Below are 16,300 nucleotides of genomic sequence, written 5' to 3' on the forward strand. Positions count from 1 at the left end.
CGTTGGCATGTACCAAACGTCCAAATTACAACCATTAGGGATTAATTGTTTACAACCACATGAGGGGTTTGAACCGAGGACCTGATGGCACAGCTATAGTGCTTTATCAGGGTTAGCTCTTAACAACCTCATCCGCGCTAGTACTCGGGGAGATCCCCCGGGGAACATTCTTCAATGGCACAGCAGTCCACAGTTAGTGTTTTATCAGGGTTAGCTCTTAACAACTCACCTAGCGCTAGGTGAGTTGTTAAGAGCTAACCCTGATATACTCCTGTATATAAAAGACAGGATACTGTGTAATTTTATCCGACATCTCATTGCGAACTCCTCAGATTCTCAACCCTCACAAACCAATCCGCAGTCCGGCCATCAGGTGTGTCCCAGGCTAGATTCCCACCCTAGTCTCTTCAGTCTAACCTAAGTTTCACCATAAAGTTACGCACAATGCAGTTTAACCCTCGACTTCTCTCTCTTTTCGGTCTCCTCTGCGCCGGTACTTCTTCGGCGTCGTACCTCGATATCTTCTACTCCGCAAATTGTCAAGGAACTGTCGAGTTCTACCAGTCTCTGGGTCCCGACCACACAGGCTGCATCCCTCAACAGGGTACCTCCCTTTTCCTGAGCACTACGGGCTTCCCGTGCAGCGCTCAACTCTGGTCGGAAGGAGGATGTGGGGGCGCTGTGACTGGATCAGTGAGTAATAATGCGAACGAGGCTAGCTGCATCAACTTCGAGGGGATTGCTGGATCTGCATATATCAGGTGTGGAAGTGAGTGAGGCTTGGGAGTTAGGGAAATGCGGGGTTCCTTCTGAAATACAGCGATCATAAGGAATAAGGTAAGGTCTCCACATTGTCATCGAGAGCGAGTATATTTTCTGACTGCACAATCATTGCACGCAAATTCATCTGGACCGTCTATCAGCCTCGACATACGTAGAGGGAAGAGCAATGAGATGTACTGTAAAGAGATCGAGTCGTAGGTCGAAATATGAGACTGCGAAGGCGTTTTCATGCATATCTTGTTTCCAGAAGTAGGACGGAGTCTGAACAAACCAGAGTGCCTGGCCTTGGTAAATGAGCCTGCCATCGTACCCACAGAGGTCTGAGGGACACATGGCTCGCAGCTCGTCGGAATCAATTAGTAAATGTGTATCATGCAGAGTATGTACTGTAATTTAAGATTGAACACGACTACTCTACCCATCGTTGGCCATGGGCTGGACCGGCTGACATCAAGGGTAAAAAAGCCCATTTGCCCGATAATCAAGCAAACCCGAGGCATATTCAGTATGTGTCTGTACTCTAATGGTATCCAAAAAAGAAAGTATCCATTGGCATCTGTGATCCAACCAGAGTTGTCCTCCATTATATCAAGAAGCAATGACGTCGGTAGAAGGAGAAGGGGTCTGGAACTGCCTCATCGTACTAATGAGTCATACCATCGCTCGAGCTTGGCACGATTCGGAACCTATTCGACAAATAAACCAACATAACTATCGCGCTATCGTATTCCGCCTCCAACAGGTACTTCAGTCGCGAACTCCCATAAGCGAACGGTACAATCCGCCGAACCTGATACCATGCGCCTCCCATCTCGCGAGAAAGCGACGGAGGTGACCAAGTCGTCGCGCCCTTGTAGTTGTTCTCCAACCTCCGCCCCCGTCTCGACATCCCATAAACGAAGTGTACGATCTTCCGAGCCCGACACAATGCGCCTCCCATCAGGCGAGAATTCGAAAGCGATGGAGGTAATCGATTTGTCGTGCCCTTATAGTGGTGCCACAACCTGCGCTTCTGTCTCGATATCCCACAAACGAATTGTACAATCGGAAGAGCCCAGAGCAATGCGTCTCCAATCCAATGAGAAAGCGACGGAAGTGACCAACTTGTCGTGCCCCCGTAGTTAGTCTACAACCGGCGTTCCCGCCTCGGCATCCCACAATCAAAGCGTACAATCGGACGAGCCCGACACGATGCGCCTTCCATCAAGCGAAAACGCGACGGAGGCCACGGAATCTCCATGTCCTTGTAGTGGATCTCCAACTGGCACTCCCGTATCTGCGTCGGATAAACGAACGGCACGGTCGCCCCAGCACGATACGACGTGCTTTCCATTGGACGAGAAAGTGACACAGTTGATTGAGTCATCGTGCCCTCGTAGTGGTTCCCCAAGCAGTGCTCCTGTCTCGGCATCCGACAAACGGATTGTACGATCGGACGAGCCCGACACAATGCGCCTGCCATCCGACGAGAAAGCGGCGCAGTTGATACAATCATCATGGCCTACCAAGGAAGCTTGCTGGGATGGCCAGTGGATACTTCGTCCATAGCAGATGATGGGTCTCTTGTCCAAATCAAACGAAAAGTGACGATCAATTGGACAGCCCTCTGGCACGAACGATAGTGCAGACAGGTAAAGGTGCGAGGTAGATTCGCCGATTAATTGCCCAAACCGGAGTAACTGTTGGGCATCGTGGTGGAGGTCGGGCACCGAGATGGGCGTGTTCTGACGTTCAAAAAGTATCAGTAAACATGTTGGTAGATATGTTAGCATCTCTCGAGCCCAGTTGAAGCATGCCGCCCTCGCACTCTTCCCAGAACGTATAGGGAATATGACAGGAAGTTGTACGGGTAGCATGTCAAAGTTCGTGAGCTCGGAGTGAATGGGTACGAAGACAAGTTGCCTTAGAGCCCATTCTAAACGACCCGAAAGAACATCGGTACCGAGATCCCTGCATCCGAGAACTATGAGAAGCAAGACACGTTCGAAGAGAATGTTCACCATTGGCTGCAAGAACCCTAGCATTGTGCAGGGAGATGGGCCTTACGAAGCATAACGGTGGGAGGCGGTGGGAGGCGGCTTGGAACGCACTGGAGTACCCGGATCCATATACGTATGAAGTCCAAGATTGTGCAGATTTCAAGCATTAAGCAATTACACGAAGCGTTGATTGATTAGATTGATGGCTGATGAGGCTGCCCCAGGAGAGTTGCAGCATCTGTTCGGGGCAGATTTTTCACCTAGTACATACACCCTTCTGAATCGAAATAAATGTATCGTGCGAAATTCATGAAGAAACATAGCAATGGGAAGACCGGACGGCAAGGAGTAGGTGTGATTTAGAGGTAAACCTCATGAGATCTCGCCTGACGAGAGCCCCAAGCAAAGCCGACTACGCATGACATAGGAGTTCTTAATTCACTGGGAAGGTCTGCGCTATTCGCGTACACTCCTGAGGATGAATAAGTGCTACATGGTAGTCCTTAACTTCGATGAAATCAAATGACTACCGGTACCACTTACCTGCGGTGCCATTCTTAGATTTTCGCCCATGCTCGGTAGTAGTGATCATGGTGGTTCAAGACAAGAACGCAGGTGGCGTGTCGCCAGCAATGCCAACTCGGAAAATGCCGGCGTACGCCACTGAGCGCATTTTCTCCCTGCATCAGCGAATTTGGGAAAATTCTATAACCGGTTAGAACCGTCAGCAATCCGTTGTAACGAGTTCAATCCCGGCCAATCTGCGCCAATGTTGCTCGATGGATTGTAACTCTTGGCAGCGGATTAAACCCTTGCCATCAATTAGTCCATTCGTTGAAATACCAAGATCGGCATTGTTGAGATGCCCAATCGGGATCGCCCTCGCCTAGGCTCGTGTCTTCGTGCGATAAGCTTTGATTCTCGACTCGTGATGAGAGCGATTGGTAGCTACTCCCACGTTTGGTGTCAATCAGGAGCGATCGTGATACCTTACCACCAGTCCCCATGCCGATATGCACTCCTAATCTGTACCATTATTCGCGAGAGTCAAAATGAAGTACATTTTGGACCAGTCATTATGTATATTGTTGATGTAAACCCGAGCCGTGGGTGATCATGAGCAGTGGTAATGTATTTCAGACTTGTCCAACAAAGGCATATATTCTCGATGCATCACAGAGTGGCTTCATATCGCCAGCAGTCATACTGTGGTAGGATTCTGAAACTCAATGGGTACCATTCTGGGTCATCGCCCGGGCACGACTACCGTACCGCTTTGACGTCGCTCTCAATGCGACTGCAGACAGGGGACCACGCGGACAGATACTGCGAGAAAAACCAATTTTATTAGACCATGATCAAGGTCTATATGTATACATATATGGATCTGGGTATAGATAACGAAAGACGAGAGGAAAAGGTTGGAGAGGGGGAAGGTATGATAAGAACTAGGCGGCAGAAGCGGCGGCAGCGGGGGGAGCGGCGGCGGCAGGGGGAGCGGCGGCGGCAGGTGGAGCAGCGCGAGCATGACGTTGAGCGGCCAACCTTGCACGCGAGGGATTACCGGTGGTTGAGTTATTCGCCGGGGAGGAGTTAGGGAAGATTTGCCTGATACGGTATGTTAGTCGGAGCGGAGAAAGATCCGAACACGAAGTACGCACTTGTCCCACCACTTCAGGAGCTCCTTCGCCTTCTTTTTCTCCTCTTCAGTGTGAACGTCCTCGAAGAAGTCGATGATGAAATCATAGAACCCGGGGAAGTTGAAGCCATTATGACTCTCATCCCACTTATCAGCGTCCATAAGAGCAAATACTTGCTGTTCACGGTGAGTGAGCAATCGTTGTATGGTGGGGAATGGTGGGAACGTACCATCACACATGTGTATGCAACTGCTCGGGGCGTGACACGGGTCATACCTATCTTCGCTGCGACGGTTCCTTTCGATGGTGGCTTGCCCTTGGGCTTGCGTTTCTTCGCAGGCGGGGGCACAGCCGTGTCAGAGGGTGCCAATATAGTGGCCGTCGAGATATCGACAGCCTCGGCGGAGGTTGGTGTGGTGTAGATGTGCTTCATAGTCTATACAGCGAGTCGAGAGTCATCAGCGTGCAGAAATAGTCAAAGGTTAGAGTTATACACAATGATTGCGTACCTTGACAGTCAACGGGCTCCGGAGAAACCCTTTCTCAACATCATTCGGATCACCCTTGAAACCTGAATACAGACAACGGAGGAAGAAACGATTAGACGTATCATACTCTTCGTCTGCATTCTGAATTTTCGCTCGGACACTGGAAGCATCAATCTAGTCAATAGAGGAGAGACACAGAGAAATACGAAAAAAAAAACCATTCGTCGGACCAGTCCCACTCGATAGGACAGAGGAGTTCTCCGCACAGTGCATGTGCGAATCCGCGCTCCGATCTATCGGTGGTGTCAAGCACTGGATCGGCACCGGCTTTGTTGAGGAAGTTTGCCATACCAGAGACAAGAGCAAAGATGTCGTCACCACGAGCATCGGTTGATCCACTGTTAAGCTGCAGGGGATTTAGTAAAGGAGAGAGGGCATCAAGAAGAAACGAGCACAAACACTGCTATAGTAAGTGGCCGCTTGATCGGACGAAGCTTGGTCGATGGTCTTTTGGAAGTTTGGAACGAGATGGGTGAGAGCCCGAAAGGAGGCATAGTTGCGATCACGGCTGCAAAATGATGTGCTCACGGTAAGATATTACAATCACAAATGAGCAAAAGTCGAGGTGACATACGTGCGTTGGCGTTCTGCTTTCTCCTCGTCGCTCATCCCCTCATCCTGATCCACAGCAACTGCAACAGTCTCCAGCAAACTGGCGAGCTTCTCTTCCACGCGTTTGTCGGCCTCGGCGACTAACGTGGGGATGTCGACAAACAGAGAAGCAATCCGACAAACTCCGCGCCCAATGGTTCGCATTCTTGGATTGAAGAAGTATGAGTGCGTCTGGAGACTCTGATGGGGACCCGAATAGAAAGAAATGTGTGGACTCACGTAATTGGTCTGCTCTTCTGCTGGTTGAGTGCCTTGGCAAGATCAGCTTCGAGTGTGTTGATCTTACGCTTCGACCGAGCGAGCACTGCCTCCAATTGGGGAGAACTCTCGCGAGACGCGTCTGAGTCCACGGAAGGAGCGACAGCGGGAGCAGCTGCATTTGGGGGAGGCATCTTCAAGAACGAGGATGGGGAAGTAAGGGAGATAACGACAATGGGACAGGAACTGGTTTTGAGGAGAGCAAACATCTAGAAAAAGGAATGGCGTGATTAGTTCGCCGCCGTTGGCCAAGGAGCGGATCAGGTCCTAAACAATTGCGTCGCGCTGCAACAAGGGCAGTGCTATTGCCAACTGTCAAACCGCATCCACACAAGACCGAAGCTAACGGCTCATTGAACTTGAGCAATCCATCTGTGAGTTGAGGGGTTTTTGTAGCGTGTCCATCATGCAAAGGCGGACACGATAGACAACGTACTGGTAATATAGGTGCTTGAACGTGTTCTGTGAATGTTCTAGCAAGGACATCACGGTGCAAGGTAATTGTACTGGTCCTGTATTGCGAGATTGTTAGCGTTTCAGTTTGACAGCCAATGCCAAGCATTCCATTGGTACCGTACCAGCGATAGTTGGGCGACATCACTTCGCCGTCGCCATACCCTAGCACAGAATGTCTCCAAATTCATACCCAATGCTTTGACCGCCACAGACGGAAGCCGCACTGCAAATCGTGGATGAAGGGACGCAAAATTGGTATTGTATAGATGGTTTTAGAGATGATACTCAGTTAGAATGCTCTTAAATCTTTGCCATCTCATCGTAGGTTTCTTGTAACTCATCAACGAGGTCATCCATCCACCTCTGAGCACGTTTGATATCACGCCTGATGTCTTGAACGCCGCGTGGTTTCGTGAACTGTGGTGCCTCGAGGGGTGGCGGTACTTCCGCGAGCTGGGCGGGGCGGCGGATGGACCGCGGAGGGGACAACGGAAACGGAAGGGGTACCATCCGCATAGGATCAGGCTTTGAGGATCGACCAAAAATAGTAAGTGTGTGAAAAGGGAATGCCAGCAGGTTGCGGTGGTGGAAGAGACTGTACCCTTACAATCTGAGCACCTGCTTGCTTCGTTAAGGACGCCTCAGCTACATGTTTGGACCTCAACTGCAAGGAAAAGGGATGCGAGTCAATAACAATACAAACCTAATGAATGGGACAATACTCACTTTGGTGGATCGTACTTCCACCGACTCTACTGTCAGATCAACCACATCCTCTTCGGTAGCGGTACCAATCCTCGGAGTATTGTGTGAAACAGATTGGGTGTCTCGAGAATCGGGAGTCTGGCTGTTGAATGCACCGCTGGAAACAGAGTACCTCCAGAGGTCAATGAATAGCCGGGTAGCAAGGCTGATAATTCACTTACTTCGTACTATTTGTCTTTCGAGCGGTGACTGCACGAGGCCTCCCAAAACTTGGAGTTGGAGGCGGCAGGCCGTGGGTAGACTGGAACCCACTTGGGGCGCTCAAGGGGTCATAATTGGGACGAGAGGCAGGATAAGGAGAATACTTCGGAGTCATGAGTGGCAGCGTACAAGCAGAAGTTCGACAGATGTTAGGGGCAAGAAGGATCACAATGAGTGTCCAACAGCGACTCGCAGCGGCTCTGATGATAGTAGTAACGAGTGCCTGGAATCTCAGATACACATCTAGATCAAATTGGCTCGAGGGCTTTTAGCGGGAGTTGAGGTTTCACCCATCAAGCCAGTTGTTGGTGCACATAGTAGTACGAAGGAGGCAGAGACGATTAGGTGCACTCCAAAACTGGCAGACAAGCTTTGACAGGAATCCGGAGAGCAGTCCTATAGAGGAGGTTTAGCTGTATAGGCGTGAATACACCATGACTGCCAAGAGGAAACATTGTGCGGCGGAGTGTGAAATCTAGATAGTCGCTGATGACACAGCCACGTGTTGGCGCTGGTCGTGCGCGCAACTTTGGAGATGTCGCTTCGTGTGCAACTGGCTCTTCCTCACAATGTACTACTCTACGTGCCGCTAAGGACTACCTTGCTCTGAAATCTCGCTATAGCTCGCTCGCCGGGCTGTTGCTGTTGTAAGGCTTTCCCATCAAAGGTGCGGCCACCCTTCTCATGAATATCATGCATGATTTATTTTCTTATTCATACAACTTTGGCGACGTCTCAGTTCAGTGGCACTCCATGAGAACTACACGCTCTCGACGTATCGATTAACACAAGCATACAGACTGCTTCCTCGTGTGTATTCTTTCTTGACTGAAACTCAGCATGCTGCGAGCTCATGCCCGTGAACTCAGCGATTGTGGCCCGCCACTTCATGGCATCTTTCAGGACGAGCGGAATACTCCTCTTCCTCCTTGCCTTCGCCCTCCTCTCCATTATTTCACTCCACGAGCCAGCCCATTCTTCGATATCATCTCTATCCCACTGCCGCATCAATCTTCGCCCTCCTTTAACTTGGAGCATGCCATTCACCTGTCTACAGACGTGCGGAAGGTCCTTCAAGCAGGCTGTTCATCTGAAAAACCATCGGAAGAGTTGCCACGTCTGGCTTGAGTCTCAGGAGACAGCCGCTCAGAACCGACAGCAGAGGGCTCAGCGACTTCGAGATGCTCTGGCTCAGGCTGAGAGCTCGCATGCACGCCAGGTATGCTCTCTACTCCCCTATCATTGTCTGATCTTCCACTCACAATCATATCTTTTCCGGATGCTATCATCGTAGCCTGAATTTCAGCCCATGGATATAGACAATGTGCCTGAATTTCTTGGCTCGCCACCCGTCGACGACACCGACACCGCTGCTGCTGCACCCATGGGCGAGTATGAAGCTCACGCAGCTCATCCTAACGCCACCACTTCTTTGTTTACACGTCCTATCCCACCGCCGCCACCGCCGCCACCTCCTGCTCCAGTGTCAACATCTCAAACAGGCCGACCAACTCGAGAGCACCGACTTCCAACACGTTTTCGCGACGATCTCCCAGAACGAATACCGCCCCTTCCCATCCAAGACACCACACCAGACGCTACACCCACTATTCGACGGGTCATCCTCATCGTTCGAGATCGCCTTGTCACTGCTGTCAATACGTTCGGCTTGTGGCGCTCATACCCTCGTCGACCATCCCATGATCCAGACGACTTCGTAGACCCGCTCGACCTTTCGAAAACCGCCTTCAAACTGCCCATCTCACAGTGCACCAAATATGATCCGCCATGGCCCTTTCAGAACATGAGCATCCACCGAATGATGACGTGGCTCAATACAGGCAGCAATACCAAGACACCAGCGGAGACAAATCGAATCGTAGAGGAGATCATCAACGGCGACGGCTTCAAGCAGTCAGACTTTAAGGATTTTGATGCCGTTCGGGAGACCAAGCGATACGATGCGTCTGAAGAAGGGCTGGAGGGTACGGCTTTTGCTGATGGCTTCGTGGCGGCTACTGTTGAGATCGAGGTCCCCTCTGGCGACAAAACAAAGCCGTCTCGCTGGTTTTCTGTACCCGGCCTTCATTACCGCCCTATTCTCTCTGTCATCAAAGCCGCCTTCGCAGAACCACTCGCCGCACACTTCCACTACTCCCCGTTCGAAGTCTGGTGGAAGTCGACGGTGAGCGGAAAGGATGAACGTGTTTACGGTGAACTATACAACAGCACGGCATGGTTGGAAGAAGACGAGAAGGTCCAACGGCGTGCACCGCCTGATCCTAGTGACCCGAGCTGCAAGCGAGAAAAGATCCTTGCTGGTGTCATGCTTTGGTCGGACTCAACTCATCTGGCGAACTTTGGGACGGCGAAACTCTGGCCCATCTACCTCTTCCTCGGAAATCTGTCAAAGTATCTACGTGCGATGCCGACTTCCGGTGCATGTCAGCATTTGGCGTACATCCCATCGGTATGTCTTCCTCCTTCATTCCATGCGGCGCTCCAATTGATTGTTACGCTATCTAGCTTCCTGATAGCTTTGATGACTGGATTTCGGGCTTCAACGAAAAGTGGAAAACCCAGCAGTCTTCCATTCTCGCCCATTGTCGTCGAGAACTGATGCACGCAGTTTGGAAGCTGCTCCTTGACTCCGAATTCATCCACGCATATACCTATGGTGTTGTGATCAAGTGCCTCGATGGAATCGAACGCCGTGTTTTCCCCCGCTTCTTCACATACTCCGCGGACTACCCCGAGAAGTACGTCCAATTTTCTAACACCTCTTTTGCGTGAACTTTACTGACATCAAACGCTTCAAGGATCCTCCTGGCATCAATCCGCGACAACGGATTGTGCCCTTGTCCTCGCTGTCTGGTACCAAAAAGCGAGCTCGATCGGGTAGGCTTCATCCACGACTTCTCTCGACGGGTCTCGAGAGTTCGGGAGTATCTCTTGGACAAGGTGATTCTCGCACGCGACTGTATATATAATCGGGGATTCGGAATCAAGAGTGCCGCTGTTGAACGTGTGCTCAAAGCCACATCATCAGCACCGACTATGGTATGTTTCACTATGAACGCCTGACCGTTCGCCGAAGATACTCATGATGTATCGCGTTAGAACGCATTTATCGAGAAATTCGGCCCCGACTTCAGCCTCTCGCGTCTCCTGGTCGTGGATCTCCTGCATGAGATCGAACTAGGTGTCTGGAAGGCCTTGTTCACTCACCTGATTCGTGTACTGTACGCTGCTGGTGTAGAGAAAGTATCGCTATTGAACTCCCGGTACGTTGTCACCGTCGAGTATTCGGCATTGACTTTTGTCTTCTATCCCATGCTAATTCATTGAACAGATATCGCCTTATTCCTTCTTTCGGTAGCGGTACGATACGACCTTTCCGCAACAATGCTTCAGATATGAAGAAACTGGCTGCCCGAAACTTTGAGGATCTTCTGCAGGTCCGTATTCTCAAAATTGATTCGTCGGATCCACCTGATATGACCCCTTCCAGTGCGCAATACCCGCCTTCGAAAACATACTATCTGAACCCCATAATACAATCATCCTTACGCTACTATATCGCCTCGCTGAGTGGCATGCGCTGGCCAAACTGCGCCTTCACACCGACTCCACGCTCAGCCTTCTACGTGCAGCTACAATCGATCTTGGTAGCCGTTTCCGCCGCTTCCGCGACTTCACATGTCCCCATTTCCCGACCACAGAACTACCTCGTGAACGAGACGCACGAGATAGGCGCCAGAGACGGAAGGAAGCACGCCAGCCCCAGACGACAGCAATGGCCGCAGATTCAGCGAGCCCTGACCGTTCTACGACTCGGACGTCTCCCACCAAGCGCTTGCTGAATCTGCTAACCTACAAGTTCCATGCGCTTGGTGATTATGTATCAACGATCCAATTTTTTGGGACCACCGACTCGTACTCTACGCAGATTGTAAGTTCGTTTCGCGATTGGGAAACCCAGTACCACATGACTCACACTCAAGAATCAGGGCGAGCTGGCTCATCGCGTCGTCAAACGTCTATATCAAGCCACGAATAAGAACAATCCTACCGGACAGATCGCCAAGCGATATCGTCGGCGTCAGCGACTTGCCCGTGCACGCGAAGCCGGAAAGAAGAACATTCAGACCCGAAAGGCGCATCCGCACCAGGCCGATCGTAATGTACGACAAGCAACGGAAGCTTCACCCGAGCTTCACCATCACATCTCTCCGTCCATAAACGTCCCCATATCTATCATTCCATGGGTGCAACAGAAACCCTCTGACCCAGCCAAGAGAGTATGTGCGAAACATCTTGTATTCAGAATACTTCTCACACTTTCTCACAGGAGTTCCTTCCGAAATTGAAAGACCACCTTCTCACCCGCTGCTATGGCCACGACTTCGTTGATGCAGAGGTAGCCTTCTCGCAAGAGGAGCGAAACAGTCTGCAAATCCTTGGGGGGAAGATGTATGCGGCAAAGGTTTTCCGTGTCAACTACACAACATACGATTTACGCCGCGCCTACGATTCCGTCAATCCACGAACACAAGCTAACGTTATGGTCTATTCGCCCGAGACGGGCCCCAATACTCCTCCGTACTGGTACGCTCGAGTTCTAGGCGTCTTCCATGCTAACATTCGGCACGTTGGATCAAATTCCCGTAACCGCGAAGTCCAGCGTATCGAATTCCTGTGGGTACGTTGGTATGGAGCCGAGCATGGCTATCGGTATGGATCAAAGCTCGCACGACTCCCTAAAATCGGCTTCGTGGAAGATACGGACGACTACGCGTTCGGCTTTCTTGACCCTGCCCTGGTCATACGAGGATGTCATCTCATTCCGGCGTTCGCTGGTGGACGCACATCAAACCTACTGCATACCATAGAGCCTACCGCTGCTCGTCCTCTTGGTGATGTAGATGACTGGGTGAATTTCTATGTGAATATGTGAGCGGTTTGTTTCAATGCTGAGCGAGTGTATAACTAATAACAATGCTCAGCTGGGTAGACCGCGATATGTTCATGCGCTATCTGGGTGGTGGTGTTGGGCATAGCACAAATGCCACTCGCAATACATCAGCCGGTGATGCAGAAGACACCGCAGAAGACGAGATCGCGGGAGATACGCAGTCAGACGAAGCTTCGGATATCGAGGAACACGATGGTGGCGGTGGCGTGGATGACATCGAGGGCAGAGCGGATGACGATGAGAATGAAGATGAGGACGATGAACAAGATGAGGAGGATGATATGGAGGATGACGAACAGGCCGAGGAGGAGGATGAAGGTGATGAAGAGGTCTTGAGCGCGTCGGACGACGATGATTTGGGAGGGTCGGATGCGAGTGAAGAGGATAACGATGGATACGCTTCGCTATCCTGATTCGTTATGCAGCCGCGGTAAGGTATCTTTGTAATGTCAGACTATATCTATCATAGGCTCCTCTGCAACGTAGTCCTCTCTTGCATAGAGAAATACTACATAAGTGCCAGTGTCACAGTGTGGCGAGGTGGAGAGCTCTGATAGGCTGCGAGATTTCGGGCAGCGAAATGCTGTGGCCGCGGCTTCTCGGCCACAGGTATTCGCTGCCCGAAACTCGCTGACCAACCAATTTCTATTTTCGCCGGGACGTCTTCTCTTCCTTGATGCAGAATGCCTCGGGACCTTGACTTGTTCTACCTATGTCTTCAAGAGCTCACCAGATTCAGCAGTCAACAAGTCAATAAATTAAATGAGCTTCATGATGTAGCAGCCCGGAAAGGACTCCAGCTTTGGTACTGGTGCGTTATTTACTCTGTATATAACCCCTACTGTGACGATGCCGCAGTGGCGAACGCTGAAGAATGTAGTCTTGTAGGTATTGTCGTGCCGTTCATACTTCTACCCACGATCATTGGATGCCGGGCGAGTGGGTAGAGGTCTTCCTTTTCATCGTCAATCACGTCTCTCAAGCCACCATTGGTGCCTTTTACGCATACCTTACACGGTACGTTGGAGTCTTATATCAATCGTTGCAGTGCCTCTGATTACTGTCTTGTCGGTATTCTGCACAGCTCGGGCTATATTCAGAGACCGTCCTCGCCGTCTGCAGGCCTACAATATATGGAGGAGGAAGCCGTTCTATTTGGTTCGTCTGTAGATGAGTTGCTTAGAGAACAATGTAACCTTTGCCGACGGACGAGAGTTCAGAAGATGAAGCAGGAGTGAGCGGTACGATGTTGGTGTATTCTGTATTGGTGTTGTACAAGTAGTATGCCTTGTCTTTGCACCTAATGTGCATCACTCATCTGGATAGCGTCTGTTCTTTGGCTTGGTACAAGCTTTTGAGGCCTGCGATTATTTACCGATTTATTACCCTTTTTTTGACTTCCGCCTGCATCTCGCGTACGAAAGCCCACGTATGAGCAACGATGGTACCTCATTGTAGTTGATTGTGATGGCCTCCCAGAGTTGCTTCAAATTGTGGGTAATCATGATAACCATGCCTGCCTGATCTGGACTATAGTGCGTTCTGAGTGGGCTTCGCCGTGACAACCAGATCGCGATCCGATGACAGTGCGTTTCGAGCGGCATCCACGGCGGGACCGAATCAGAATCCGGCCAACGTCCGGCCACTTTTTCCCGAATTCGCTGATGTGTCTGAGTCTCTCGACCGCACCATCCAGAACCACCTATGCGGACTCAGTACTCAGTACTCGTGGGCAGCTCACTTCCACGACGGTTCACTCTCCTCTAAATGGTAAATATACACTCATTAGCGAATCTCGTGTAAACATCGGTGCAAGTACCGCTGGAATTGCTGCGACCCTCGAAGTCGGACTACTCTATGACCGCGCCGAGCACAACCCACCATGCTCTTTATTTATGACCTGCTCGATATTTACGCGGGTGAGCGTTCTCATCCTCACCTGGTGACGCGCTTGCAGCGTAAAATCCTTAGTATGGACCCTTATAAAGCTGTCTCGTCTCTGCAAGGGCGTACGCCTTTTGTTCCTTTCAGCAGCACCGTTGCTGGCATGAGCATTTTCCATAGCTGGTAACTTCTCAGTATGCTACAATTGACGGAAGCCGGACTGATATCTACGTCCGTTCAAGGCATTCTGTATGGTCAGTTTTTATATCTTGTTAGCTGCGCATAGATGGAGCTAACGGTTATGGGTGGCGTCAGGCTTCTCCGTCCTCATGTTCATGATGACTCTCTGGATCCTCACCCGGAATCGGAGGAAGCAACGACTCAACTACGCCCTGATCACAGCAGCTTGCTCTCTTCTGGTGTTGACGACAGCTGTACGTCGATTCATCCTGCACTCGAACCCAACTTATTGACCACTCTGTGGCATCCCTCCTCATAGGAGATGATCGTAAACATTGTCCGCATCTGCGATGGGTTTCTAAGTGTTGGGCCTGCACTTCCTGGAGGGCCCGTTCAATATTTCAACGACATTTCTCAACGAACGTTCCTTATCAAAAGTTGCCTCTTCAACACACAGACACTTATACTCGACGCGGTCGTGGTCAGTGTGACCACATCATAGCCGTTCGTTACTTCACTGAAAGGTGCCCCACCTCCATCATATCCCGGTAGATCTACCGCGCATATGTTGTCTGGCAGAACAGTCTTCTCGTCGTGGCTCTTCCTATTCTTGGTTGGCTTGGCTTATTTGGCGAGTTTTGTCCTCGGGTGAAGCTGATGTTTTTTGTAACACTGAGCTCACATACCTTGCAGTATGCTCCATCGCCAACAATATCGCTCTTGGGACGCTCCCCCAGGACACCGACAATATCTTCGCGAATGCGAAGGCTACTGGCCGATGGATTACCGCTGTATACGCCATGACCCTGGCGACTAACCTTACCGCCACCAGTACGTAGTCTCTCTCAGCCTCCCTCTAAGACTTCCCTCAACTAGAATATCCCCCCAGGTTTACTCGCATTCCGCATATGGAGAATTAATCGATCCGTCTCCCAGTACCGCATGACGGATCGTCTATCCCCAATTCTCCGCGTCGTGATCGAATCCGGAGCGATATACTCTGTGACTATCACAGCCGCACTTGTCGCTTTCGTCGTCCACACCCCAGGAGTTTACGTACTCCTCGACCTGGCAGGGTCTCTTCCTTGTCCCTGATAATAGACCAGTCCATGCTGACCATGCGGTCCCGCAGATCTCGCCCATCATCGCCATTGTCTTCAACATGATCATCATCGGCGTCGGCATGGCCTCCGACCGCCTCTTTGCCAGCCAGAACACGACGACGCAACAAACCACCACGGCCGACATCCGTGACTTCGAACGCGCTCAACGCAACGCAGCCGGTGCTTTTCGTCTCGCACGGATCGCCAATGGGAGTATCGACGGACACGAGATGAAGTCTATCGCTGTGCATATTACGCAGCATCGCGAGACGGACGTGGCTAGGTATTCGTATGGCTTTGAAGGTGAGAGTGCTAGCGGGAGTGGTCGTGGTGGTGTTGGAGGGTATGGTCGTGATGCGGATATGGAGACAGAGACGGAGAGGACGAAATGCTCTATGGAACATTGTGAAGGCGATGATGGTGTCAGGGATTCCGTCGCTATTGTCGAACATCCGGACATGTCAAACTGAACGATACGGTCGCTCATTTATGCCACTCTTATGTTCTGTCCGTCTCCCATCAGGACGATGTATGCACGATACCCTCTTATCTCATATGCTGCCTTACGAACGACTCCTGCATTCGCCTGTGTTTTGCTATTGGCCATACCCAGCCAAGAGAAAGACGAAGGTTTCAGCCAACCGGTTCCGCGAACCTTTAGCTTTAGATGTGAACGACCCAGGAGACCGGTATGTGAAGCAAACGTGAGTTCTCCCACCGTCTCTCACCATATAACGGATCGAGCATTTACCCTTGTTCCTCGATTCATCCGTCGACCAATGCAATGCCACGACCCATCACTCCTCATCGCTCCTGACGTGCTCGCTCCCATTCGTTTCCCAAAGGTCGCAGCCATTGATGCCAAATGAGCTCTCTGGGAGAACATGCGAGTCGTAAGTATCAGCCGCGGCGAACA

General features: G+C 51.0%; 8 protein-coding genes across 8 annotated transcripts; 5 read left to right on the forward strand and 3 right to left on the reverse strand.

The window, feature by feature from the left end:
* Window positions 1-444: 444 nt before the first annotated feature.
* STEHIDRAFT_108185 (uncharacterized protein) lies at window positions 445-1,307 on the forward strand (the record flags this gene model as incomplete). The annotated part of the gene is made up of 3 exons (XM_007300587.1): window positions 445-769; window positions 1,031-1,101; window positions 1,182-1,307. The coding sequence occupies 3 exons, from the start codon at window positions 445-447 to the stop codon at window positions 1,305-1,307; spliced, it is 522 nt and encodes a 173-aa protein (XP_007300649.1).
* Window positions 1,308-1,502: 195 nt separating this feature from the next.
* STEHIDRAFT_50764 (WD40 repeat-like protein) lies at window positions 1,503-2,555 on the reverse strand (the record flags this gene model as incomplete). Its single annotated transcript, XM_007300342.1, has 2 exons — window positions 1,503-1,768; window positions 1,955-2,555. The coding sequence occupies 2 exons, from the start codon at window positions 2,553-2,555 to the stop codon at window positions 1,503-1,505; spliced, it is 867 nt and encodes a 288-aa protein (XP_007300404.1).
* Window positions 2,556-4,094: 1,539 nt separating this feature from the next.
* STEHIDRAFT_165896 (uncharacterized protein) lies at window positions 4,095-5,954 on the reverse strand (the record flags this gene model as incomplete). Its single annotated transcript, XM_007300588.1, has 8 exons — window positions 4,095-4,370; window positions 4,424-4,578; window positions 4,632-4,838; window positions 4,912-5,050; window positions 5,109-5,296; window positions 5,350-5,458; window positions 5,525-5,707; window positions 5,782-5,954. The coding sequence occupies 8 exons, from the start codon at window positions 5,952-5,954 to the stop codon at window positions 4,211-4,213; spliced, it is 1,314 nt and encodes a 437-aa protein (XP_007300650.1). The 3' UTR covers window positions 4,095-4,210.
* Window positions 5,955-6,576: 622 nt separating this feature from the next.
* On the reverse strand, window positions 6,577-7,357 carry STEHIDRAFT_108187 (uncharacterized protein; the record flags this gene model as incomplete). Its single annotated transcript, XM_007300589.1, has 4 exons — window positions 6,577-6,801; window positions 6,884-6,940; window positions 7,003-7,153; window positions 7,203-7,357. The coding sequence occupies 4 exons, from the start codon at window positions 7,355-7,357 to the stop codon at window positions 6,577-6,579; spliced, it is 588 nt and encodes a 195-aa protein (XP_007300651.1).
* Window positions 7,358-9,064: 1,707 nt separating this feature from the next.
* Window positions 9,065-10,590, forward strand: STEHIDRAFT_51088 (uncharacterized protein; the record flags this gene model as incomplete). Its single annotated transcript, XM_007300380.1, has 4 exons — window positions 9,065-9,712; window positions 9,769-10,001; window positions 10,062-10,302; window positions 10,363-10,590. 4 exons carry the CDS (start codon window positions 9,065-9,067, stop codon window positions 10,588-10,590), a joined length of 1,350 nt encoding a protein of 449 aa, XP_007300442.1.
* A 2-nt stretch (window positions 10,591-10,592) lies between these two features.
* STEHIDRAFT_50595 (uncharacterized protein) lies at window positions 10,593-11,302 on the forward strand (the record flags this gene model as incomplete). The annotated part of the gene is made up of 2 exons (XM_007300330.1): window positions 10,593-10,700; window positions 10,754-11,302. Coding segments are annotated over 2 exons (657 nt in total), but the record flags the coding sequence as incomplete, so codon positions are not given.
* A 28-nt stretch (window positions 11,303-11,330) lies between these two features.
* STEHIDRAFT_144850 (uncharacterized protein) lies at window positions 11,331-12,630 on the forward strand (the record flags this gene model as incomplete). Its single annotated transcript, XM_007300590.1, has 3 exons — window positions 11,331-11,543; window positions 11,594-12,195; window positions 12,249-12,630. The coding sequence occupies exons 2-3, from the start codon at window positions 11,714-11,716 to the stop codon at window positions 12,628-12,630; spliced, it is 864 nt and encodes a 287-aa protein (XP_007300652.1). The 5' UTR covers window positions 11,331-11,543; window positions 11,594-11,713.
* Window positions 12,631-12,900: 270 nt separating this feature from the next.
* On the forward strand, window positions 12,901-15,928 carry STEHIDRAFT_165899 (uncharacterized protein; the record flags this gene model as incomplete). The annotated part of the gene is made up of 10 exons (XM_007300591.1): window positions 12,901-13,028; window positions 13,106-13,234; window positions 13,302-13,375; window positions 14,344-14,355; window positions 14,417-14,535; window positions 14,601-14,762; window positions 14,834-14,894; window positions 14,975-15,112; window positions 15,171-15,352; window positions 15,414-15,928. The coding sequence occupies 10 exons, from the start codon at window positions 12,901-12,903 to the stop codon at window positions 15,852-15,854; spliced, it is 1,446 nt and encodes a 481-aa protein (XP_007300653.1). The 3' UTR covers window positions 15,855-15,928.
* Between the last annotated feature and the right edge of the window lie 372 nt (window positions 15,929-16,300).

Source organism: Stereum hirsutum, assembly GCF_000264905.1.
Source record: "Stereum hirsutum FP-91666 SS1 unplaced genomic scaffold STEHIscaffold_3, whole genome shotgun sequence".
Classification (NCBI taxonomy): domain Eukaryota; kingdom Fungi; phylum Basidiomycota; class Agaricomycetes; order Russulales; family Stereaceae; genus Stereum; species Stereum hirsutum.